General features: G+C 42.7%; 1 protein-coding gene across 8 annotated transcripts in view; it reads left to right on the forward strand.

Moving 5' to 3' along the window:
* hspa12a (heat shock protein 12A) overlaps positions 1-26,996 on the forward strand; it is a 250,044-nt gene that overhangs the window by 132,824 nt on the left and 90,224 nt on the right. For 3 of the 8 annotated variants that reach the window (XM_048551002.1, XM_048551005.1, XM_048551003.1), the window contains exon 1: positions 12,439-12,783. The exons of 4 other annotated variants lie outside the window; for them this stretch is intronic. In XM_048551002.1, the coding sequence (XP_048406959.1) occupies positions 12,744-12,783 (40 nt within the window). In that variant the 5' untranslated portion in view covers positions 12,439-12,743. One more of the 8 variants, XM_048551004.1, reaches the window with a different exon arrangement.

Consider the following 26,996-nt stretch of genomic DNA (forward strand, 5'->3'; position numbering starts at 1 on the left):
ACTATGTTGCATTAACCATACGTGTCCCACACTTATATAGGCACACACAGGGCACACACTACTCTTTAAATCACCATACCTTCCCAATGCCAACTAACTTCAAAGCATCCCAAGATCTTGAGCTCCAGAGAACATAAACACACAATTTGCACAAGATGACATTTAGCAAACAACAAACAAAAGTGCATTCAAACCATACCACAAAGAATGAACCCTTCTTCAAGGTTCAGTGAACTCACACTGTGCTAAAATTCAGTGTTCCTCGCTTTTTCACTTATGAACGTACAGCTATTTTAGCTTGTTTCTGTGTATTTTTGGCATTCTGCTCAAACAGAGCTACAACCTTTGGTCCCTGTTCTTTCTGCTGACTTAGCCACCAGGCTTTCTGTTCTGGCTCAGTGCCTTCACTATTCCATCCATGTATTCCCAGGTCCTTAATTAAGGCTTTATTTTTCTTGAATGCAGTCCACAGAGTGGACCAGTCTGGACCCCAACAGATTTATTCCCAGTCCTTTTCTGCCATTTTCATGGACTCCCTCCCAACTGTGTCTCAGACAACCCATTGCTTCAATTCATGTTTTTTTTTGCTTGAGGATTTTCAACCTCTTATTAAACTTTTGGGTAGCTATCGCCATTTGCTCTAGAGGACATCTGACCTCTTTTCTTTTTTGGTAGCTGTCACCTTTAGCTCCAGAGGATTTGCGATCTCCTACTTATCTATCTTGCGCTGTCGATGCCCATGGCCCTACCACAATACCTGTAATTCTCTTTCCTCCTGCCTGATCCAGTAAAGAAAGTTCATTTTGAGCAGTGACTTACAGAAGCTCCCACACTGAATGCCATGCTAACTAAAGCCTAGTAAATAAATGCACTCAACCAAATCGCGGCCCACGGTATGCCAGCTTCAAGCAGTGCCATTTGTAGGAACATAATGCCATAAATGGGTACAAAGACTCAGGAGGCAGGCAGGATTCAGGCAAGTGGCAGGCTTTATTCCTTTTCAAGCAAGAACCAGTTAATGTAGGGAGAGAACCTAAGATCTACCCCAAATCTGGCCTCAATGTGAGAACCCAGTTGTTCTCTTAATCTGCAGCTCAGATTGGAAGAGAGATCAATGACGCTGTAACTTACTGTGAAATATAGCATTTTTATACATTTTGTGTTCCAATAATCACATAAAATGTGATCACTGTGTATTCTATACATCCAACCCTGCAAAATACCTGATCAATAATGGGCACTCCTGTGGTCAGCCCCATGTTCCCATGCTCTCACGGTGTTTAACAGACATTGTATTCTCTAGGCCTTGGAATCTTGCTATACATTCTATTAATGTGCATTCCAAAGTTACTGATTATACTCCTTCGGTCCTGCCCCAGACTTGTTTATTTCTAAGGACCGCTTGAATTCTGTTACTTGTTGTATTCCATGTGCCATCTCTTCCAAATTCTGTTATTCAAAAGAACAAAGAACAATACAGCACAGAAACAGGCTGTCCGGCCTTCCAAGCCTGTGCCAACACATTTTGCCCTTCCAAATCAAAACCGCCTTCACTTACAGGATCTGTAGCCCTCTATTCCCTTGCTATGCATCCAGGTACTTCACGAAAGCTGCTATTATGTCTGCTGCCACCACTTCCTCTGGCAGCATGTTCTAGTCCCTCACTACCCTTGATGTGAAAAACCTGCTTTGCACATCAACTTTAAATATCTCCCCTCACACCTTGAACCTGTGTCCCTTTGTAATTGACCCCTGCAACCTGGGAAAAAGCTTCATACTTTCTGCTCTACCTATGTAATTCACAATCTTATAAACCTCTACCAGGTTGCCCCTCAACCTCTTGCATTACAGTGAAAACAAGCCCAGTCTATCTAACCTTTCTTCATCGTTAAAATCCCCCATACCAGGCAATATCCTGGTAAACCTTTTCTGTACCCTCTCCAAAGCATCCACATCCTTCTGGCTCTGTGGTGACCAGAACAGTATGCTATAATCCAAGTGTAACCTAACTAAAGTTCTACAAAGCTGGCTGAGTTTGGGTGTTTAAGCCTTAAATAAAATAATGGCTGTATATTCAGAGATCTTCAGAAAAAGACAGTACTATGGTTCAGAACAATCCTTCACTCCTTCTGAACATCATGCAGATGGGGACAACCCTGCAGAGAAGTATACAGGAGCAGCAGAACAGTAGGCCTGGGCTGCGGGCAAGTCTGCAGAAATGGAATGTCGAGGAAATAGGAACCACAGTTAGATTGGCCTAAAACCAAATCTACAGGAGATGCTGAAGCTATCTCTAACTGATAGAAAATTAATGCAGGAGGCACCTCAGCATTGTCTCCTTCATCTGCCAACTATTGATAAGCACCAATGTCCACAAGGCCTGCGAAGCAATTCTTCATATATTTTCCATTGCCCAATTTTATATATACGAAAAGACAGTTGGTTCTAAATAACTGCTATAAGATATGAAATATTAATTTCTGTTACAAAGTGTAAAGTTAAACCACTACTTTGACAGTTAGCACTTCTTAACTAGTGAATTATGAACAATCTATTTCGTGCCAGGCATCTTTTTAGAAATAAGGAAAGCATTTCCTGAGACTAATTAACTTTCATATCTATGTTTGAATGTTTTTCCCTAATGCTTCTATCATACTTTGGTTATGTATGTGTATCTATATTTATGTTGAAACTATCTCTATGATTATCTGAAGAATCTTTTACTAGAACCTATTTCTTAATTTTGTGAATAACTTCAAAGAAACAACTGATTATTACAAAATAACCTTAGCTGTTGTTTTCATAGCTGTGTGATGAGTTAAGGCGACTCTCTCATGGACTGAGATTTACACCTCTTGTTCTAACTGGTGCTGTTCACTTGGTGGTACAACATCCTTTCATTAATGAGGCTGGAATCAATCGTTGGTGTATTTTGATTAACTTGTCTCTATCCTTAGTCATCCTTTTATCCAACCATTTCAGATGGCTATGTAGGTCCTCCCTTTCACCCTGAAATAGCCCCGCTCAAAGTTATCATTATGTTTCACTTAATGCTAGAGCAGGCTGTGTAATTCTGTTTATCTCTTGTCAGCCATTTTGTGTCTTTCAAATATGGGAACACCTTACACCCTCACCAAGGAGAAGATGTATAAATAAAATGGACCAGATGAACTGTACCCCAACATTCTGAGGAGATTGTGGAAGCATCAATGATGATCTTTCAGGAACAACTGAGTCAAGGAGGATACTGGAACACTGGAAAATGGCTAATGTAACACCCCTGTTTAAGAAGTGAGGGAGGCAGAATACTTTAATGTATAGACTGGTTAGCCTGACCTCAGTTGTTGGAAAGATTTTAGTGTTCATTATTAAGAATCAGATTAGAGTATTTGGAAGTATGTGGAAATACAGGGATGAGTCAGCATTGCTATATCATGGGGAGGTTATGCCTAACAAATCTGTTTGAAATATTTGATCAGGTAACAAGCACGTTAACTAAAGGAAAGGGTCTGGGCCCGAAACGTCAGCTTTTGTGCTCCTGAGATGCTGCTTGGCCTGCTGTGTTCATCCAGCCCCACATTTTATTATCTTGGAATCTCCAGCATCTGCAGTTCCCATTATCTCTCGCTTATGGATGTGATATGTTTGGATTTCTAGAAAGCCTTTGACGAAGTGCCACACAGGAGCCTGCTAAACAAAACAAGAGCCCATGGTGTTAGAGGCATGATGCTGGCATGGATAGAGGATTGGCTAACAAGCAGAAGGCACAGACTGGGCATAAAGGAGCCTTTTACAGAATGGCAGCTGGTGACAAGTGATGTTTTGCAGGGGCCAGTGTTGGCACCACAGCCATTCACATTATACTTTAATGATTTGGACAAAGGAACTGAGGACATTGTTACAAAGCTTGCAGATGACACAAATGTAGGTGGAGGGACAGGAAGTTTTGAGAAAGCATGGAGGCTGCAAAAGGACTTGGACAGGCTATGAGAGTGAGCAAAGAACCAGCATATATTGGAATATGGAGATAACAGGAGCTGCAGATGCAGGAGAATCTGAGATAACAAGGTGTAGAATTGGATGTACATAGCAGGCCAAGCAGCATCGGAGGAGCAGGAAAGCTGGCTTTTCGGGTTGAGACCCTTCTTCAGATATGGGGGAAGGGGAAGGGGATTCTGAAATAAATAGGGAGAGAGGAGGAGGCGGATAGAAGGTAGGTGGAGAGGAGACAGATAGGTCAAAGAGGCTGGGATGGAGCAGTAAAGGTGCACGTAGGTGGGGAGTTAGCAAGGAGATATGTTGGTCCAGGGAGGATGGACAGGTCAAGGAGGCGGGATGAGGCGGGTGGATAGGAGATGGGGGTGGGGCTTCAGGTGGGAGGAATGGTTAGGGAGGCAGAGACGAGCTGGGCTGGTTTTAGGATGTGGTCGGAGGCAGGGAGATTTTGAAGCTTGTGAAGTCCACATTGATACCATTGGGATGCAGGGTTCCAAGCAAAATATGAGGTGCTGTTCCTGCAACCTTCCGGTGGCATCAGTGTGGAAATGCAGGAGGCACAGGATGGACATGCTGTCCAAGGAGTGGGAGGGGGAGTTTACTGTATACAGTATACTGTATCCACTGTTCCCGTTGTGGCGTTCTCTACATTGGGGAAACCAAGCGGAGGCTTAAGGACTACTTTGTGGAGCACCTACGTTTGGTTCACAACAAACAACTGCACCTCCCAGTTCCAAACCATTTCAACTGCCCCTCCCACTCCTTGGATGACATGTCTATCCTGGGCCTCCTGCAGTGCCACAAAGATGCCACTCGAAGACTGCAGAAACAGCATCTCGTATTCCGCTTGGGAATGTTACCCAGTTCTCTGCTGAGGACAACAAGGCAGTTGACACACCTTTCAGTTCTTCAGTCACTGGTTAGAGGCAGTAGTTTCTAAAAAATGGTGGGAAAGAATACCAAGTTACTTTCCAGGTATTGGTTACTTCACTGCAAAGAGAAGAAAAGGAGAGACACAAACAGAGAAAGTGATCATCCTCTGCAGTTATCTGGAAGCTTCTGTTCCTCATTTCTTTATAACACATCTGTTTGCCCGTCCATGAACCAATCAGAGTGTTGATGTCATGCTGATGACTCCTGGCCCCATAACTTGTCCTGATTGCACACCCTGATTAGTAATCCGTCTTTCGGCGAAGATAGTTCTGCAATTACATCCACTGTGCCATGATATTTTTGACACCTTCTCCCACTGCTTGAACAAAGCAACAGTGTAAACACAGGTCATGATAATTTTTTTTCATAGAATCCCTACAGTGTGGAAACAGGTCCTTTGGCCCAACAAGTCCACACCAAACCTCAGAGCATCTCACCCAGACCCATCCCCCTGTAACCCACCTAATCTAAACCTCCCTGAATACTATGGGCAAATTAGTATGGTCAATCCACCTAACCTGCACATCTTTGGACTGTGGGAGGAAACCACAGGGAAAATCTGCAAACTCTACACAGACAGTTGCCCCAGGCTGGAATCAAACCTGGGTCCTTGGCACTGTGAGGCAGCAGTGCTAACTACTACGCCACCGTGCTGCCAGGGAACATTAAGACCCACACAAGTCTTTGAAAATAGCAGCACGAGTTTATATGAATGTTAAAGATCATAGAGTTCCTTAACTTTACAGGGCGATAAGTTCCAGCAATCAGTTTTACAAGTGCAGCAACTCCTTCCACTGCCCTTAGTTTACAACATTATTATTTTCCCATTTTGCCCAACAATTCAAAACAAAAGAAAATCAAATCTTTTCAGGATCTTCATCAATTTTGTGTCTCCATGGAGTGAAAATGACTTCACGGGTGTAAAATAGTTTCAGCTGTCTTAAGTTTCAGTCAATTTTTTTTTTAAAAACTGTCTTTGTTAACCTCCAATAATATGACAAAAATGGATGAAATTAAAATTTAATATTTTCAGAATGATGGGAGATAATTTTGACATGGAACTAAATTGGATATCTCTTCCAAATGTGATGAGAGGAATATCACAAAGCATGGCTGTCTGAATGACCTCCTTTTGTGCTGTACGATTCTGAGTCCTCTGAACAAATTTATCTCTCATGAATTTGTAGCTCTTGCGTTGGAAAAACCACTCTGCATAGATGCTCATTTCTTTGTTTCTTGAGCAGGGTATAATCCAATTAGTGCAGAGAGGTGCGAAGTGATGGATTTTAAAAGGAAGAATGAAGAGACCCAACGTAATTAGATGGTACAATTAGAAAGGGAACATCAAGACCTACATAAGTCTTTGAAAGTAGCAGCACGAGTTTATATGAATGTTAAAGAGCAGAGAGTTCCTTAACTTTACAAACAAAAGCTGAGGGTAAGGAGCATGCAAGTCAGTTTGATGGAATACACCATCTATGGAGTAACTAATTTAGAAATTTATTGAGTGAGGAAGTAGCTGCTCTTCTGCTGTTTTTAAGATAAAGAGTGGTTCAAGAGGTGAAACGTAAGACTGCAGTCACTAAGATTTGTTGAACAAAAACCAAAAGAACTGTGGATACTGTAAATCAGGAACAAAAACAGAGGTTGCTGGAAAAACTCAGCAAGTCTGGCAGTATCTGTGACGAAAAACATCAGAGTTAACGTCGAGGGTCTGGTGATCCTTCCACAGAACGTCATGCATTGTTGTCTTGGTGAACAGGTAGGTGGTTGATTGTTTTACAGCTTTTTGTCCCAATGGAAGCTGTAGCTTAAACTAGAACCAAAGATATATGTGCTATATTAAATTCATTACTCAATATGACTACAAATAATCATTGAATGATACTTTAAAACTTGCAGCCCTAATTATATAATGTGCAGGTAATGTATTGCAGCTGTAGCATGTAGGACAATGCATTGCAACAGTGGAAAAAGTTATGTGGGAACATTGCTGCAGGAAGCAGCCACAGACAGATTAAGCATGAAAGACTGTTCATGGTCAAGGACAAGGATGAGACTGCAAGTGATGTAGGACTGGAAGTGCCTCATCCCTTGCACTTGTCCATTAGGTACAAGGTTCTTGCAAACAGTGTGCACAAGAGAATGAACTGTATGAGGGAACAAACTGCTACTCAAAATGAATAGGACTGCTCATGTTGGAACAGGGATACATAACAGGCAACCAACCTAGTAAGCTTCTTTGTGATTCACCACTCTCCCATTACCACTAGAATTAACTCATTCTGAATCTGCACAAACTATTTTGTACATCTTTTCCAACAAATACTCTCTCTTTTTTCTTATTTGGGGACCAGGGAACCTCTGTTAAGGACTGACGAACTTTGTCGGCTCTCAACTCCACCTGTACCCCTGAGCAGGAGGTAACTGATGCTTCAGAGAGTGTACCAATAAGACATTCACCTGCACCCTCTGCCAGTTCACATTCCTACTCCTCAGTGCATACTCTTTCTGGACTAGACTCAGGAGCACAATCTGGTCAGTATATTGTTCAAATATCTTTGTAGCTGGTTGAGGAAGAAACATCCCAGGTCTTTGTAACTCAAAGGGGCACTGGTGAGCAGGCAGATTCTGTCTATCACTTAAAGACTTTTGGAAGTTTCTACAAACCTCTCAGATTTCTGAACTCCAGAGAACAGAGGTAAGTCCCTTCAATCTTCCCTCACCATCTCAGGAATCGGTTTGGTGAACCTCTGTTGCACTCTTCGATGACAATACATCCTTCTGGGATCAGAACTGCATGAAATTCACTGATGGTTTATACAATTGAAGCAGGACTTCTTTACCCTGTATGTAAATCTTCTTACGAAAAAGGTCTACACACCATTGCCTTCTAAATTGTTTACTGCGCCTGAATGCTAATTTTCTGTGACTCATGAACAAGAACACCTAAGTACCAACAAAAACAGAAATTGTTGGAAAATCTCCGCAAGTCTGGCAGCATCTATGGTAAGAAATCAGCGTTAACAGTTTGGATCCAGTGACCCTAGTTCAGACCTGATGGTAGCTATGAAAAGGTTGGTTTTTATGCAGAAGATAGGGTGAGGGGAGGGAGTAATGAGTAAATGATAGACAGAGATAGAACCCAAGGAGAGAGAAGAACAGCTAGACAGACAAAGGAGTTGAAAACAGTCAGCCTGAGAGAATAAATAGATGTTAACGGGAACTATCAGGGACTAACAATGGGTTGTGTATAATAGCAGGCTATGTGATAACAAGGCCTGGAGTGTGGAAGCTGGGGTAAGGTCATGGCAGAAGGTGCCTCAAGCTCTAAAATTGTTGAATTCGATATTGAGTCCAGAGGTTGTTGAGTTCCCAAGCAGAAAATGAGATGCTGTTCTTTCACTTTGCACTGAGCATTGCTGGATCACTGCAGCAAGCCTGAGACAGAGATGTTGGCCAGAGAACAAGGTAGTATGTTGAAGTGGCAGGCGGTTGGAAGCTCAAGGTCTTTTTGTGGACAGAATATGGGTATTCTGCAAAGCAGTCACCCTGTCTATGTCAGTCCCACTTCCTACAGACAAAGGGGGTGGCCATGGGTACCTGCATGGGCCCAAGCTATGCCTGCCTCTTTGTAGGTTACGTGGAACAGTCCCTCTTCCGCACCTACACTGGCCCCAAACCCCACATCTTCCTCCGTTACATTGATGACTGTTTCGGCGCCGCCTCTTGCTCCCAAGAGGAGCACGAACAGTTCATCCACTTCACCAACACCTTCCACCCCACCCTCAAGTTCACCTGGGCCATCTCCAGCACATCCCTCACCTTCCTGGACCTCTCAGTCTCCATCTCAGGCAACTAGCTAGAAACTGATGTCCATTACAAGCCCACCGACTCCCACAGCTACCTAGAATACACCTCCTCCCACCCACCATCCTGCAAAAATTCCATCCCCTATTCCCAATTCCTTCGCCTCCGCTACATCTGCTCCCAGGATGAGGCATTCCACTCCCGCACATCCCAGATGTCCGCGTTCTTCACGAACCGCAACTTGCCCCCCGCAGTGGTCGAGAACACCCTCTACCATATCTCCTACATTTCCCACAACACATCCCTCACACTCTGCCCCCACAACAACCGCCCAAAGACAATCTCCCTAGTCCTCACATAACACCCACCAACCTCCGGATACAATGCAACATCCTCCAACACTTCCGCCATCTACAATGCGACCCCATCACCCAAGACATTTTTCCATCTACACCCTTGTCTGGCTTCCGGAGAGACCACTCTCTCCGCGACTCCCTTGTCCGCTCCACACTCCCCTCCAACCCGACCACACCTGGCACCTTCCCCTGCAACCGCAGGAAGTGCTACACTTGACCCCACACCTCCTTCCTCACCCCCATCCCAGGCCCCAAGATGACTTTCCATATCAAGCAGATGTTCACCTGCACATCTGCCAATGTGGTATACTTCATCCACTGTATCCATTGTGGCTTCCTCTACATTGGTGAAACCAAGCAGAGGCTTGGGGACCGCTTTGCAGAACACCTCCGCTCGGTTCGCAATAAACAACTGCACCTCCCAGTCGCGAGCCATTTTAATTCCCCCTCCCATTCCTTAGACGACATGTCCATCCCGGGCGTCCTGCAGTGCCATAATGATGCCACCTGAAGGTTGCAGGAACAGCAACTCATATTCTGCTTGGGAACCCTGCAGCCTAATGGTATTAATATGGACTTCACAAGCTTCAAAATCTCCCCCTCCCCCACTGCATCCCAAAACCAGCCCAGCTCGTCCCCGCTTCCCTAACTTGTTCTTCCTCTCACCTATCCCCTCCTCCCACCTCAAGCCGCACCTCCATTTCCTACCTCCTAACCTCATCCCGCCTCCTTGACCTGTCCGTCCTCCCAGAACTGACCCATCCCCTCCCTACCTCCTCACCAATACTCTCCTCTTCACCTATCTTCTCTTCTATCCATCTTTGGTCCGCCTCCCCCTCCCACCCTATTTATTTCAGAACCCTCTCCTCACCCCCTCTCTGAAGGGTCTAGGCCCAAAACGTCAGCTTTTGTGCTCCTAAGATGCTGCTTGGCCTGCTGTGTTCATCCAGCCTCACACTTTGTTAACCCTGTCTACGCTTCATTTCCCCAATGTAGAGACCTACAGAAGTTGCCAGACCTGTTGAGATTTCCCAGCAACTTCTGTTTTTGTTTCAGATTTCCAGCATCCAAGTTCATTTAAGTTTTTTTTTAATCTGGTGACACCTAGGTAAATTTGGATATTGACACTTTCCAATTTCTCACCATTTAAGAAATATTCTGCATCTTTCTTCATCCCAGTAAAGTGGATAACCTCCCACTGGTTCACATTATATTCCAATTACCATGCTCTTGCCCACTCACTCCTGTCTAAAACCCCTGAAGACTTTTGGCATCCTCCTCACAACTCACATTACCACCAAGTATTGCATTATCTACAAACTTGGAAACATTACATTTTCCAGCAGATCCAAATCATTCTTGTAGATTGTGAACAGCTGGGGCCCAAGCACTGAACCTTACGGTAGTCCACTGGCCACAGACTGACATATGCTGACTCTCTGATTTTTGCTTGTTAACTATCCTCAGTGTTATGTGCTTTAATTTTGTTTACTATTCTCCTGTATGGGACAATATCAAAAGCCTTCTAAACATCCCGAATTGAGGAAGGGTGACTCGACCTGAACTATTAACTGTGATTTCTCTCCACAGATGCTGCCAGACCTGCTGAGCTTTTCCAGCAATTTCTGTTTTTGCCTTCTTCACTACTCTGTCTACCTGTGACTCCACCTTAAGAAACTCTGTGACTTCACCTTCAAAGAACAATGAACTTTCACCCGAAAGTCTGTTTCTTCAGCAACACATGCCAGGACCCTAGTATCAAACATATAGGTCTTGCCTTCAATTGCATTACAAAAATGCAATAACTCATTTATTTAAATTAAACTCCATCTGTCACTTTTCGATCCATCTGATTAAGGTCCCATTGTATTCTGTGACAACCTTCTTCACTGTCCTGTCCATTGGTAACCCCCCAGAATGTTGACAGTGGGGAATTCAGTGAAGGTAGTGCCATTTAATGTCAAGGAGTGATGGTTAGATACTGTCTTATTGGTGATATTCATTGCCTCGCATTTGTGTGACATGATTGTTGATGAAACCATACCCTTTGTTTATGAAAATAGCTGTTTTTTTAGTAAAGTGTTTAAAAGCCCCAAAGCCACTTTGACAGCTACTGAGAGAAGGTGAGAGTGAGGGAATGTAGTGCTATGTGAATAAGGGGACAAAATGGAATGGTTTGGGTTCCTGATCAGTGACGGGATACAGATGGCAGGGTGAGAGGGTTCAAAGGGTCAGGTGTTGGAATTAGGCATGAGTGTATGGTGGCAGAGGGGTGGAGGAGGTCAATTTGGGTGTTTGGAGATAATGAGACTGGTTATAGTCCATGGGTGGGCATCGTAGTGTATGAGGAGATTGTGAGTTTGGTATCAATGTGGGGTCGGCTGGGTCGACTGGGGTGCTGGTCAGTGTGAGTGATCATTGTGGAACAATCATTGTGAGTGATTGAGCTGGAGCTCACTGGTACAGTTAGGCACGATTAAGGGCGGGTTTTAACGTTCTAACATTTCTTGGCTAGTTGGTAAGGTACGTTGGGACTCTCAAGTCTTCGACCATACGGAACGGGGACTACTTCAGAGGGTTTCCGTCATCCGGTAATTGCCCTTCGCAAGTTTAAAACTTTCCGGGCAATTACTGTGTCCTCAGTGTGGGCAGATTTTGACAGGTCCTGATGCGCTTCTTTTGAGGTACGCCCGTTTTCCGACTGCCTGGATCCCGGAGGTCTGGGCCCAAATGTCGAAGAGTTACCCCCAGAAGTGGAGGGTTTTTTTTCCTAATTATTTTAAGCCACAAGAACTGATTTGGAAGTGAAACCTACTGGAAGATGGCATATATCATATATGATTCTGGATCAGGAAAGGATGGCAGCGTTTAACCAGACATCAGAGGGACTTAGAGCAGCTGTGTGTACAACATTGTTTTCCTTCAAAATGTTTCCTATATATTTTTAAAAGTTTTTGCATAATACACAGGATTTAAGATACAAAACTAATAGCACTATTAACTTGAGGACATTAGAACCAAGAGTCTTGCTACAGTGTATTTCTGCAATTAAAATCTCTTCGATTTAAAACTATTGCCGTGTACATTTCACGGGGAACAGTGTTAAGATTGACAAGTACAGTGCAAAATAATGAAATCTGGAGGATCTAAAATAACCGGATCAATCTCGCGCAGTTACTGGGCGATTTTAATTGTTTCTCTTGCTGTGTGATTCATGCTGGCAGTCTGCTGCCGTTGCTCGGTCATTTACTGCAGCATGGGAAGCCCTTCCCTGCTGATGCTGCTGACACTGTGTATGAACGCACTAGGGAGGAGGAGCTCTGCAGAAACATGAGGAGTAAGAGTGCAAGCAGTTCATTCTTTCTTTATGTTTGGGTTAATTTCGGCAAGGAAACCTTTTGAGCAGAGTTAGGGTGGGGTTGGGGGGTCAAAGATTAGAACTATTACTAATCTGTGTGTATAAAAGACTTTGGGAGAGAGAAGGGAAGGACGACAAAAGCTTGTTATAGTAGTTTGGTGACAAGCTGCGATACAGACAGATTGTAATATTTGTTTTCAATGGCAGTGACTGCACTGTGAGCTAAAGATTCTGCTAGCCTAATGATTAATAGGTTTTAAAGACTGCCGATTTTGACTAGATTCACCACAATGTCTGAGAAGGAGTCTGTGACTGAAGGCCACACTGCAGGTAGGAAAAATTTTACTGTTATGACGCTGCATTGGCCTGCAGTGATACTGCCAGGACCCACACAGTACTCGTAGTCTTTTTCATTCGCTGCTGGTTGTTTTTATCTCTAGGATCCTGACTGGATGTAATATCCTGTTAAGTCTCTCAAGCTTCACTGCAGAGCCCAGCCATTGTAATAGTCACATGGATGGGGGACTTGTGGGATTCAATGCAGCATAAAATTACATGGAGCTGATTTGTTGCAGGTGAAAAAAAACCTTGCAGCATAATCCGTTTCATTTGGCTTTTCCTCTCTTAGCCACTTACTGTGAGCGTTCAGTTCAGTCCCAATGTTGGAGCAATCCGTTTTTGCCCCGATATATGTTTTAATCTCAATGATCGGATTTACGGTTTTGCTTTTAAACAATCCCTACATGCAGTTACAATTATAAATCGTGATAGTGCAGATTTCAAAATTACTCACCCTAATGCCGTGTCGTAGTGATTTCGATCAAGGCCACTTTAAAATGAGTTCTCAGATAAAACTGACTCAAATGTAGGAAGTAGCATGTCATAAGATTCAAATAATGGTTTCGATCTTTTAAGTCGTAGACATTTTTATTTGGTATTAAATATTGTTTGTATCCTGAATGAGGCAGTTAAAGCTGCAGAGAGTACAAAGTAGCTCAATGAGAAGGAATTTCATCACTAATCGTTTTAATAAAATGATTGGGAAGGTGGATATTTTAACTTGTCTTCCCAGTTGCTGGAACCTAAAGCACCTTCACAGTCGTGATATCATTCTCAGTCATCTGTGTGAGCTTATGCCAACTAAACAGCTCTCCACAACATGGTCAATCTCCAGCTTCAATGTTCTTTCACAGCAATGTCTAGACACCAGGCCTCTACTTTGGGGCCTCCCAAAAGAATGCCGATTCGAGGAGGAACAGTTCTTTTGACTTGGGATCCGTGTATAACCTAGAGATCACAAAATTTCAAATTATTAATGCAAAAAATATAACATCATTGTCGATATTCAGAAGATAAAATAGAAGTCACTGAGCAAAAATTGTTCCACTTTCATTTGCTTTACCATTGAAACTTCAAAATAAATTATTAATTAGAAAATTAATTGAAGCAGAATGGTCGCTGAACATTAGTAGTCTCTTTTGGACAAGTTTGCACCTTGTTTTTTAGTATTAGGGTGCTCAATTGTACTGATTTTTAATTATAAAATGACTGACTGCTGTGATTCTTTTCATCTGAGTAGCTTAATGGACTTACATCATAACAAAAATTGAAAATAAAATCAGCAGGTAATGCCTATTCTACTACTGTATGAGTGAAACCTCACTGTCATAAGCATGAATATAATAATAGTGGTTCTGTAGACATTTTGGACACACTTGCTGTATACAATGAGAAATATTACAGAAAACTGAATAGATACATTGTAAATTGAATAGAAGAATGTGTGAGATTCTAAAGATTTCTAGGTAAAAGTTTTACTGTACTTTTTTTGTTGATATATTTTCACCAATACAAAAATCTATAAGATAGTGAGTGTCAACTGAGTGCACAACGCATCATCCTCCGACACTTCCACCATTTACAATCCGACCCGACCACCCAAGATATTTTTCCATCCCCACCCCTGTCTGCTTTCCGGAGAGACCACTATCTCCGTGACTCCCTTGTTCGCTCCACACTGCCCTCCAACCCCACCACACCCGGCACCTTCCCCTGCAACCGCAGGAAATGCTACACTTGCCCCCACACCTCTTCCCTCACCCCTATCCCAGGCCCCAAGATGACATTCCACATTAAGCAGAGGCTCACCTGCACATCTGCCAATGTGGTATACTGCATCCACTGTACCCGGTGTGGCTACCTCTACATTGGGGAAACCAAGCGGAGGCTTGGAGACCACTTTGCAGAACACCTCCGCTCAGTTCGCAACAAACAACTGCACCTCCCAGTCGCAAACCATTTCCACTCCCCCTCCCATTCTTTAGATGACATGTCCATCATGGGCCTCCTGCACTGCCACAATGATGCCACCCGAAGGTTGCAGGAACAGCAACTCATATTCCGCCTGGGAACCCTGCAGCCAAATGGTATCAATGTGGACTTCACCAGTTTCAAAATCTCCCCTTCCCCCACCGCATCCCTAAACCAGCCCAGTTCGTCCCCTCCCCCCACTGCACCACACAATCAGCCCAGCTCTTCCCCCCCCACCCACTGCATCCCAAAACCAGTCCAACCTGTCTCTGCCTCCCTAACCTGTTCTTCCTCTCACCCATCCCTTCCTCCCACCCCAAGCCGCACCCCCATCTACCTACTAACCTCATCCCACCTCCTTGACCTGTCCGTCTTCCCTGGACTGACCTATCCCCTCCCTACCTCCCCACTTATACTCTCTCCACCTATCTTCTTTACTCTCCATCTTCGGTCCGCCTCCCCCTCTCTCCCTATTTATTCCAGTTCCCTCTCCCCATCCCCCTCTCTGATGAAGGGTCTAGGCCCGAAACGTCAGCTTTTGTGCTCCTGAGATGCTGCTTGGCCTGCTGTGTTCATCCAGCCTCACATTTTATTATCGCAGAGTTATATGTTGGTGTGATACCCACGCAGTTGATTAGCACAAGAATAGAAAATTTGAGCTGGAATGGAAAGGGGTGTGAAATCCTATTTTGGCTGGGCTGTAAAATGGATGGTAGCATATCAACCACTCTTTACACACCCTGATCAATTTTACTTTCCAATTAAGTCCATTTTCACTTCAAAATTTGAATGCTATCCCTTCATTATCCAAAATCAAACAAAGTACATAAGAAGTTGGAATTGAAGTAGGCAATTTCATCTCGGAGCCTGCTTTGCAATTCCACAAGATCATGGCCATTCTTCCAGCTCATGAGTGAAGTTAATGATTAGGGTAAGATACTAGGGGAACCTTGTGCATCTGGAAATACACTCTACCAATAAACCAGCAACTTCAAGATTGAAAGGAAGAGAATTAAGGGCTTCAAAGTGTTCTTGCAGCAAATATTGAAAATGTAAATTTGTCTTAAAAATTCCATCAATGTGCATCACACAAAAACAGAAGGTTTGTTGTTATTTCCAATCTATTAAATAAAAATGGAAAGAACACGCTGGAAGTCAGAAACAAAAACAGAAATTGCTGGAAAAGCTCAGCAGGTCTGGTAGCGTCTGTGGAGAGAAATTAGAGTTAATGTTTCGGGTCTGGCGGCCCTTCCTCAGAACTGATGCTAACTAGGAAAAAGTTAGTTTCTATGCAAAAGATAGGATGGGGGAGGGAGTAGGTGGAGATAGAATCCAAGCAGAGAGAAGAACAGTTGGACATATAAAGGAGCGGATAACCATTAGCCCAGGAGAATTAATGTCTACTAATGGGGACTCTATATCCACCTTCGCTTTCTCCTTATCCCTCACTCCCCACCAACTCTACCTTCTGCAAAAAAAATCTTCCTAGCTACTATCAATCCTGGGGAAAGGTCAATGGGCCTGAAACATGAGCTCTGCTTTCTCTGTGCAGATCTTGCCATATATGCTGAACTTTTCCAGCAACTCAGTCTTTCTCTCCCATCTCCTGATGGGAAGATGACTGGAACCAAGTGTCTTTCATCAAATTACCAAGTGACTTATCTAATTAGTTACTGTACTACAAACTTGCAAAAGCAATTTGGGATAACTCTTGCTGGCTAATAATTCTAGCTTCGATGTGCTTCCCCACATGATGTAATCAAGATTGGGCAAATTGAGCATTATGACACAGAGTTACCCCTGTGATGTAGTAGGCTACAATGTCTTCAATCTGACTTTATTCCATTTTTTATGTCAACCTTTCTGATGGTAATTTACACTGCAATATCCAGAGAACTCATTTTCAGGGTGCAAAATGTGCAAAATAAACAATGGAAATCAAGTACAAATAATCAGGGCCCAAGGAAGTCCCAGAGCATAATTTATGATTCCTGAGGTCCTTATTGATTTTTATGAAAATTAAAGTTGAAGCCATCAAACTATCATTTATGCACAATAAACACAGTATGTTTTTTAGCAAATGTGATTGTGGAAGATTTTATCTTAAAAACTAAAGATTCTAATGCTATAAAAGATTCAAAGTTGCAGAGAATACAACACACACCCCAGAATACAGAAAATTCAAAGTAATCACTCATAGATTGCTACAATTGTCTGAAGTTGTGTCCTGCTAAAAATTTGAATGTAAGTCTACATTCATTTAGAAAAGTTACAAGTGCAGCACAAACTAATTTAAGTCACTCATGCAAATTTTCTCAGAGAAAATAGAGCAAATTCACTCCTAAACTGAAATATTCTAAGAGATTCTAAGTCGTATTTTGCAGTCCCAGAATGTTCAGCTGTGGTTCAGCTTGGATGAAAACAATTTTAGATAATCACAAGGATGGCAGAGGATGACATAGGTCATTTGTTAGCTCATGTGGCCTTCCAAGTGACTATGAAACTCCTACAATGTGTGACAGTATACTGAAGAATAAAATTAAGCCGATAAAATACTTGGCTTTTAATGTTTGCACCTTTAGTAAAAGTCACCATAACCTTGCTATCTCATTAGTGAGGGGTAACTACGGGTGACTTTAACCCGAAAGTCACTGCACCTCAAGCGAAGGAAGAGGAAGAAAAGGAGAGTGCTCCATTATAATTTCAGCTGGTGGAGGAATTGAATTCACGCTGTGGCATCATTCCACATTGTAAGGCAGCCATCCAGCCAACTGACACAACCATCCCTTCCATAGCTCAGGCTGAATATAACACTCATTTAAATGAAGATTAATGCTGAGCAAAATTTCCTCCAAGCTGCAAACCTCCTTTAGTCAGCAAGAAATCATTTTCTTACCCTACATTTACAAATCTACCAATATTTTGACTTCAGTGAACATAATTTAGGTATAAGAAAAATCAGAAAGATGATTTCTTAAACTATGTATGATTAGAATTGAAACAGGAACTGTTTTGATGTCCCTTCCAGATAAATATAATGCTGGCACTCATTATATGACTCCATACATGAAGAACATTCGATTGGTTGAACTAGTGAGTTCTTGATGTCCATGAAACTGTATCATAGAATGTAGTCAGTACCTCAAAAGGGAAAGAACATCAGAGCATTAGTAACTTTGATTTTAAAAGCTTCTGTTTTTTTTTAGTAAATTTACACTCAAACAGCTCCTGTGATGTGGAGGTCACCTTCTACTGATGGTTAATGGTCATCAGTCATGAATATCACTATTCTGAGATCATTGTATTCCCCTGATGGAGCTAATACTGCAATCTCAACACAAACTCAAAGCACTTGGGCTGAACGTGTTGGGAATGGAAATATCAACTGATGCAGATCCACTGCAGAAAGAACATTTTCTTCTCTACCAACTGGCAAAACAAAGGCCTATTGATATTTTTAAAAATAACTCTGTGAGGCATATTGACTAACTATTATATTGAAATGCATTTATTTTTACTTTTCAGTAGCATATTAGTAGAACCTTCTCCTATTTACAAATGGGTCAATCTCTGAAAATAATGTACAACCAAATACATTTGATTGCAAAAATTAATGGATAGCAAACTGAAGTAGCTATAAAAAACAATAACTTCTCTGAAGAAGTCAGTGTTCAGAATGGTTCAAATTATTGAAGTAGTGCATCTTGGTTTGCAGTAAGTTGCGGTTAACAGTCAGTGTTTAAATGAGCAGAGTTACGGATCAAGCTTATCAAAATTTAACATTCCTATAAATTGTACACATTTGTAGTACCCATTCATTATAGCAGTGATTTCTATCAATCCAGGCTACATGTGTGGGACGTACCAGAAATTCAGACATGCTGTTCAGGATTTTAAAGCCAGTAAAGAGCAGGGTGTGCCCAGCATTCAGGCATGGTGGGCAAGGCAAAATGGATTAATGCAGTCATACTTTATATGAGGCAATACTTCTTATTGCTGCTGTCATTATTTGAACACTAAACATATGCATCAAATTATCTTCTTTGCTATTTTCATTTTAAATGTTATTGTATAACATTGCTGAAAATTGCCTGCATATTATCAATTAGAGAAAGATGGTGTCAGAGGCACTGACTGGTTCTAATAACATAGTTTTAGCGTCCCATTTAAAAACACATTTAAACTCCAGCCTTATCTCCCACTGAGCATGATGTTCTTCAGCTAATAATCTTGGCGAGTTCTTGCATCTGGCCTGTGTGCAATGCTGGGTAGCAGACAATGCAGTGCTGCTGTAAAAATGTCAGCATTCCACTGCTCCACCCTTTTTGCTGAAGGAGAAAATTATTCTGAAGCAATGGTAAGGCTGGAAGGAGATAGTAATAAATTATTCAATGCAGTACATATCTTCCTGATTGTTTGAGCAATCAAATCTATCACAGGCCATTATGATCCATTCTCCGATAGTGAGAAAAGATTGGTTGTAATCCATTTAATCCAAATATTAAATTAGAGGAATGTGACAGATACTGGCATCAAGCCTAACAAAGGTAATGCCATTTGCTCATAATTAGGACATTAATTTGTTTAAAAGTGCTTCTCAGTGGCCAAAAATCAATGGTATTTTGACCATGCAACTGCATCATCTTTGAGAATTTAAAATTATACCGAAAATTGGTAAATGTTTGGACTGGACTACACCACGGAGCAGCATCCTATCTGGTAGTCGAGCCAGCGAAAGAGGAATTTAGGAAGGAAGTAATTTGAAAGTAGATTGTAGTTTTAGTCTGATGTATATTTAGAAGGAGATTGCATCCTCCCATAGCTTTTCGAGAAGACTTAAGCCATATGTAGTGAACACTGTACAAACTTGAAAGAACAGGGAGGATATGGACATGTTGTTCTGCCCCATCAGTCCACAGTGACATCTATTCTGAAAATGAGTGACAACTTTTAATAACATTAACACACCCTGTTCCCATTTCATGTTATACCATTTCCCTCTATCAGTATTCATCCTAACACGTGAAAGCTGGTGGACACCTGCATGATCTACAGTCACTACATTGAGTGATTGTTTCAGCTCAAAGAACCTTGGCTCAAAATTAACGTACTGGAGTGGGCACTGTGGTGCATCAGGAGGAGGATAGTTACTTGGACACTTATTCTTGGAAGCATTCATGCCCCTTGGACTCGATAGTTCTCATTAGGTCTGTGGTTAGGGAGAAAAGGATATGACCACAGCTGAGACAAATATGTGGACCTGGAAGTTAGCAAAGCAGAAGCCTAAGTTCTTGTAATTGTCCAATTGGTTCAAGATATTTACAGATTTTTGTGGGAATATGCAGTACTGCAGATTGGAAGGGCAAGCTAGCCATGGGCTCATAGTGCAGAAAGCTATCCAAGTAGGGGCAGTAAAATGAAATCTGGTTTTAGGAGACCACAACATAGCTAGGATAATACATGCTGTTCTTTGCCACTGAGATTGTGATTATCAAGGTGATGTTGCTTACCCTTGTCAGGCTTACAGATACTTCTGGACTGGAAAGCATCTTGGAGTGAGGTGGGGGAGGATCCAATTGCGATGTCGTTTGGGGGTGCCAACCACATGGGTGGATACAAAGTAGAAAGCAGAACTACAAAGTTACTGACTTCTGGAGTAATGAGCCATGGGCAAATTGACATGGGGTAAATAGGATTAGAGAGCCAAATACAATGATCAAAGATTGGGTGGAAAGAAATGGTTTTGATTCATGTGGCATTGGGACAGACTTCACCTGAATTTTGCTGGGATTAGTGTCTTAGCAAGTCTTCCTATTAAGGCTATCATGAAGCTAAAAGGCTTTGCTTTTAAAAAATAGGTAGAAAAGAAAGGCAAAATATTGCAGATTCTGGAAATCTGAAACAAAACGAAAAGTCCTAGAAATTCTCAGCAAGTCAGGCAAAATCTATGTAGATTGAATCTTGGCTCTAAATTCTTGATTCTATGTTGATGATGGTTGCATGGTTGGGAAATCTGATGGAAACCCAATGTCACTTTAATGGGAGAAGCCCAGCAAAGTTAAGTGCCTTTCAGACATTTAATAATCTTGCCTCCCCCAAGGTCTATCTCTTCAGTGTGGAAATTGCGACCCTTGAGAGTTTCCTGCCAGTCAAAGGTGGGCAACTCTCTGCTGACATTGCCTCCAGGAGTTATGGGTTTGCTTTTCAGCCTTTAAAAGACCTGAGTTACCACTCAATTTCAGCGGACTCCAAGAGAATTGGTGTCAAGTGACATAGTCATAAGTCTAATTGACATTCTGCCATGGGCAGGCGAGTTGTGTACATTATCCCCTTCATGATGCACATTCCGCATCTTACTTGTGAGAGGTTTTCCTACTACCAGCAGACTGACATGCAGCTGCCTACATGATTTAATTAGCCAACTCTCATGTTTCCTGACATGACTCACAGGGTAGATTGTGCATAACATCTCAAGCCAGTGACCTTTCAACAGAAATAGATTTTAAGCAGGTACAGAGACTGGGAAAGAGGAGAGTAACGGACAAAAGATAAGGTCGGTGATAGGATGCAAGGCAAAAGAGATTAAATGACAAAAAGAGATGATGATGCAAAACAAAAGAAGATGATGATGGGGCCAGCGAAGAATCAAAAATTGCTTCTAGAACATGTAAGTGACCACAGATGCCAATCAGAATCATTGCTAGTAGTTGCTGTTTAGGAAAAAGTTGTGGAAACAGTAGTTATAATTTGACTTTAAAACATTGAGTCTAAAAGGTTGTAAAATGCCCAGATGGTGATGAGTTTTACTGAGATGTTTCCAAGTTTTTGTAAGAAACCAAGAGGTAGTACAGGAAGATCAATCAGTTTTATATGTGATCACATTTCTCAGAAAAAATAAGATTAGTCAACCCTATTTTTCATTTAGAAAAGAATATATATTTATAACCAAATATTTAAATTATGAATAGAGTTATCTCTGGCAATATTTCCTCTTGGAAGCAGCAAAACATTTATTCAATTAAATGGTTACTTTTGATGAATGTTAGAATAATTAATTTTGCCGTCATGTGGTCATTGTTGGCTCATTAACCTGTTAGGCGAGTGCTTGTTGTGAAAGCTTTGTGAATACTACTTGCTCCTGATTACTTGATTGTTCTTAAAAGAGGAAGATAAATATTTTTTACCTGATAATCTGAGTTACCTGCTTGTGTAGCAGATACTTTCTCACACATACTCCTATTATGTGCAGAAATTGCAACGGATTAAAAATCCACAGATCTGGGTGTGACAAGACTAAGTATATCATGACTGGATTATATAACTCCCTTCTCAAAATGAGTGTCTAGAAAGCTGTTTACGTTGTTGTTCACTATTTTAAGTTCCAGTGTTTTCACGCCTTCTAATGCAGGCCTCCTACACCCATCACGTTGTGTTAGCAGCCATACTTTCAACTGTCCAGGCTCTAAGTTCAGAAATTCGCTCCAATAATCTCTCGGCCTCCATAAATCCCTTTATCATTCCTCCCTTAAGATGATGTTTTAAAATCTACCCATTTGGCCAGTCTTTTGGTCATGTCCTTTTATGTCAGTTTTTAAAATTGATAATACTCCAGTGCAGCATGTTGGAAAGTTTTAATAGCTTAAGCATGGTCTATAAAATGCAGTTGTTTGAGAAATACACAGGTTTGTTCACGATACAACGAGAAGTTGTGATGAGAGAAGCAAAGATTTTTTAAGCAACATTAACGTTACAGGGAATGCTTCTTGCCTGAACAGCTGCAGTTTCACTTGCATGCTTTTTAAGCTTACACATTAGAGGATTAAAATAAGACAATGACTTTGTTTTTTCAGAGCATTAACTAATCAGTATGACATAGATTTTCTTTTCTTTTTTAAATGTTTATTATAGTAATTACAAGTTGATGTTGTTTGTTGTATGTTTGCATATAGCAGACAAATTTGTTCATATTGCTAGCAGTTGAGTAATGATATAAAGTAATGAATGGAACATCAACAGCCCATAGTGGGAACCAGTATAAGTAATCTGAAATGTTTCCAAACGTTCTGAGTAAGTAACAAAATACCTTATCAGGGAGGTGACAGCCTCGTGGTATTGTGGCTAGGCGGTTGATCCACAGATCCAGGTAAAGTTCTGGAGCTCCGGATTCGATAATCATCATGGCAGATGGTGGAATCTGAATTCAATAAAAATCTGGAATTAAAATTCTAATGATGACCTCAAATCCATTGTCAATTATTAGGAAAACCTCACCTGGTTTGCTGATGCCCTTTAGGGAAGGAAACTGCCGTCCTTACCTGGTCTGGTCTATATGTGACTTCAGATCCACAACCAAGTGGTCAACTCTTAGCTCAGATAATGGGAACTGCAGATGCTGGAGAATCCATGATAACAAAGTGTGGGGCTGGATGAACACAGCAGGCCAAGCAGCATCTTAGGAGCACAAAAGCTGACGTTTCGGGCCTAGACCCTTTTTCAGTAAAAGGAGATGGGGAGAGGATTCTGAAATAAACAGGGAGAGAGGGGGAGGCGGACTGTAGTTGGATTAAGGAGAAGATAGGTGGAGAGGAGGGTATGGGTGGGGAGGTAGGGAGGGGATAGGTCAGTCCGGGGAGGATGGACAGGTCAAGGGGGCGGGATGAGGTTAGTAGGTAGGAAATGGAGGTGCGGCTTGGGGTGGGAGGAGGGGATAGGTGAGAAGAAGAACAGGTTAGGCAGGCGAGGACGAGCTGGGCTGGTTTTGGGATGCAGTGGGGGGAGGGGAGATTTTGAAGCTTGTGAAATCCACATTGATACCATTAGGCTGCAGGATTCCCAAGCGGAATAGGAGTTGCTGTTCCTGCAACCTACGGGTGGCGTCATGATGGCACTGCAGGAGGCCCAGGATGGACATGTCGTCTAAGGAACGGGAGGGGGAGTTGAAATAGTTCGCGACTGGGAGGTGCAGTTGTTTACTGCGGACCGAGCGTAGGTGTTCTGCAAAGCAGTCCCCAAGCCTCTGCTTGGTTTCCCCAATGTAGAGGAAGCCACACCGAGTACAGCGGATGCAGTGTACTACATTGGCAGATGTGCAGGTGAACATCTGCTTGATGTGGAAAGTGATCTTTGGGCTTGGGATAGGGGTGAGGGAGGAGGTGTGGGGGTAAGTGTAGCACTTCCTGCGGTAGCAGGGAAAGGTGCCGGGTGTGGTGGGGTTGGAGGGGAGCGTGGAGTGGACAAGGGAGTTGCTGAGAGAGTGGTCCCTCAGGAAGGCAGACAAAGGTGGGGATGGAAAAATGTCTTGGGTGGTGGGGTCGGATTGTAGATGGCGGAAGTGTTGGAGGATGATGCGTTGTTTCCATAGGTTGGTAGGTATGTGAGGACTAGGGGGATTCTCTTGGCGGTTATTGCGGGGGCGGGGTGTGAGGGATGAGGTGCAGGAAATTATGCTCCCAAGAAGAGCTTGAACAGTTCATCCATTTCACCAACACCTTCCACCCCAACCTTCAGTTGACCTGGACCGTCTCCAACACATCCCTCACCTTCCTGGATCGTTCTGTCTCCATCTCAGACAACCACCTTCAAACTGAAGTCCAGTTCGAACCCACCGACTCCCACAGTTACCTGGAATACACCTCCTCCCACCCACCTTCCTGCAAAAATTCCATCCCCTATTCCCAATTCCTTCGTCTCTGCTGCATCTGCTCCCAGGTTGTGGCATTCCACTCCCGCACATCCCAGATGTCCTCATTCTTCAAGGACTGCAACTTCCCCCTGCAGTGGTCTAGAACACTCTTAACCGTGTCTCCTGCATTTCTCACACCTCATCCCTCACAATAACCTCCAAAAGAGGACCCCTCATCCTCACATACCACGCCACCAACCTCCAGATACAACGCATCATACTCCAACACTTCCGCCATCTACAGTCCGACCCCACCACTAAAGACATTTTTCCATCCCCACCCTTGTCTGCCTCCCGGAAAGACTACTCTCTTTGCGACTCCCTTGTCCTCTCCACACTCCCCTCCGACCCTACCACACCCGGCACTTGCCCCTGCAACCGCAGGAAGTGCTACACTTGCCCCCACACCTCTTCCCTCACCCCCATCCCAGGCCCCAAGATGACTTTCCACATCAAGCAGATGTTCACCTGCACATCTGCCAATGTGGTATACTGCATCTGATTTACCCGGTGTGACTCCTTCTACATTGGGGAAACCAAGCGGAGGCTTGGGGACTGCTTTGCAGAACACCTCCGCTCAGTTCGCAGTAAGCAACTGCACCTCCCAGTCGCAAACCATTTCAACTCCCCCTCCCATTCTTTAGACGACATGTCCATCCTGGGCGTCCTGCAGTGCCATGATGATGCCTCCCGTAGGTTGCAGGAACAGCAATTCATATTCTGCTTGGGAACCCTGCAGCCTAATGGTATCAATGTGGATTTTACCAGCTTCAAAATCTCCCCTTGCCCCACTGCATCCCAAAACCAGCCCTGCTCGTCCCCACCTGCCTAACCTGTTCTTCCTTCCACCTATCCCCTCCTCCCACCTCAAGCCAAACCTCCATTTCCTACCTACTAACCTCATCCCGCCCCCTTGACTTGTCTATCCTCCCTGGACTGACCTATCTCCTCCCTACCTCTCCACCTATCTTCTCCTTAATCCATCTACAGTCCGCCTCCCCCTCTCTCCCTGTTTATTTCAGAATCCTCTCCCCATCCCCCTTTTCTGATGAAGTGTCTAGGCCCGAAACGTCAGCTCTTGTGCTCCTAAGATGCTGCTTGGCCTGCTGTGTTCATCCAGCCCCATACTTTGTTATCTTTGTTGACTCTTAGCTGCCCTCTGGGCATTAAGCACGGGCAATAAATATTGACGTAGCCAGCAACAGTCCATCCTCTCAATGAATAAAAAAAGATAAAATCAGAATTTTACTTGTTCCGAGCCTACAGCTCAAATACGGGTACTCTGGAGCAAATGTTTGATTATGCATGAAACAAGCTTGCCTTTCATGCACCATTTTGATGGCTTTGTGCAGTGAAATTCCCAAAACAGCAATACTTGGAAAAGTTTAACTTATTCAATCATTGTAAACCAGTTGTCTGATAATGATTTACACTTTATGTATTGGTAATGTGGTGGATGGTGGCAAGATTCAAGTCATTTTCATTCTTGTATGGGATGTGGGCATTGTTGTCAAGGCCCCACATTTGATTCCCATTTTGAGATGTTCTTGAACCAATTTCAGAGGACAGTCAAGATTTCATTGCTGTGGGTGGAATCACATGTGACCAGCATGAATAAGGCCAGCAGATACAATTTCATGCCATGCAATAATAGTTAGTTACATAATCACCACTAGGTCTACTTTTCATTTCAGATGTTTACTGAATTCAACTTTTACTATCTGCCATGGTGAGATTTGAACCCATATCTCCAGACCATTAACCTGGGTCTATGGATTACTAGTCTAGTGGCATCATCGTTGCGCCACTATCTTCCCCTTACTTGAAAATCCATGTTAGTGAACGAAAAAACAAGAGAGGTGGTAGACACAAATGGAGTACATAATATAAAATTAAGAAAAATGCAAATAAGTTAGTTTGGAGTCCAGGAGAACATCAGAAATCTGTTCCAGTCAAGGTTTTTCAAAAATGGATTAAAATATTTCTGAGATAATGGGAACTGCAGATGCTGGAGAATCCGATATAACAAAGTGTGGAGCTGGATGAACACAGCAGGCCAAGCAGAAAACTTTACTGATGAAGGGTCTAGGCCCGAAATGCCAACTTCTGGGCTCCTAAGGTGCTGCTTGGCTTGCTGTGTTCATTCAGCTCCACACTTTGTTATCTTAAAATATTTCTGTCCACTTTTACTGGATTTTCAGTTATTAGGAATTAATAAAATGTGATTCCTTTCTCTTTAGTGCTGAAAAATTCAGAAATTGTGCTTGAGATCAGTGAAAATAACCAGATGTCTGACAAGTTACGAGAAACAGACAGTATTTAGAACATGAGAGAATACTTTTATCATGACCAGTCTTAGTCAAATAGCTGGATGTAATGAATGTAAACTTTGTTGCTTGTGTATTCCATAACAGATTACCGCAGGCATCAGTTCATTCCATGTATATTTGAATAGGAAAAATACTACTGTTATACTTGAGAACAGCTTTGGTAATGGTTCATGATTTCTATCAAGATGTGAGCAATACTCCCAGCTGTACCATTACTGTAT

This window comes from Stegostoma tigrinum, chromosome 20 (assembly GCF_030684315.1).
Source record: "Stegostoma tigrinum isolate sSteTig4 chromosome 20, sSteTig4.hap1, whole genome shotgun sequence".
NCBI lineage: Eukaryota > Metazoa > Chordata > Chondrichthyes > Orectolobiformes > Stegostomatidae > Stegostoma > Stegostoma tigrinum.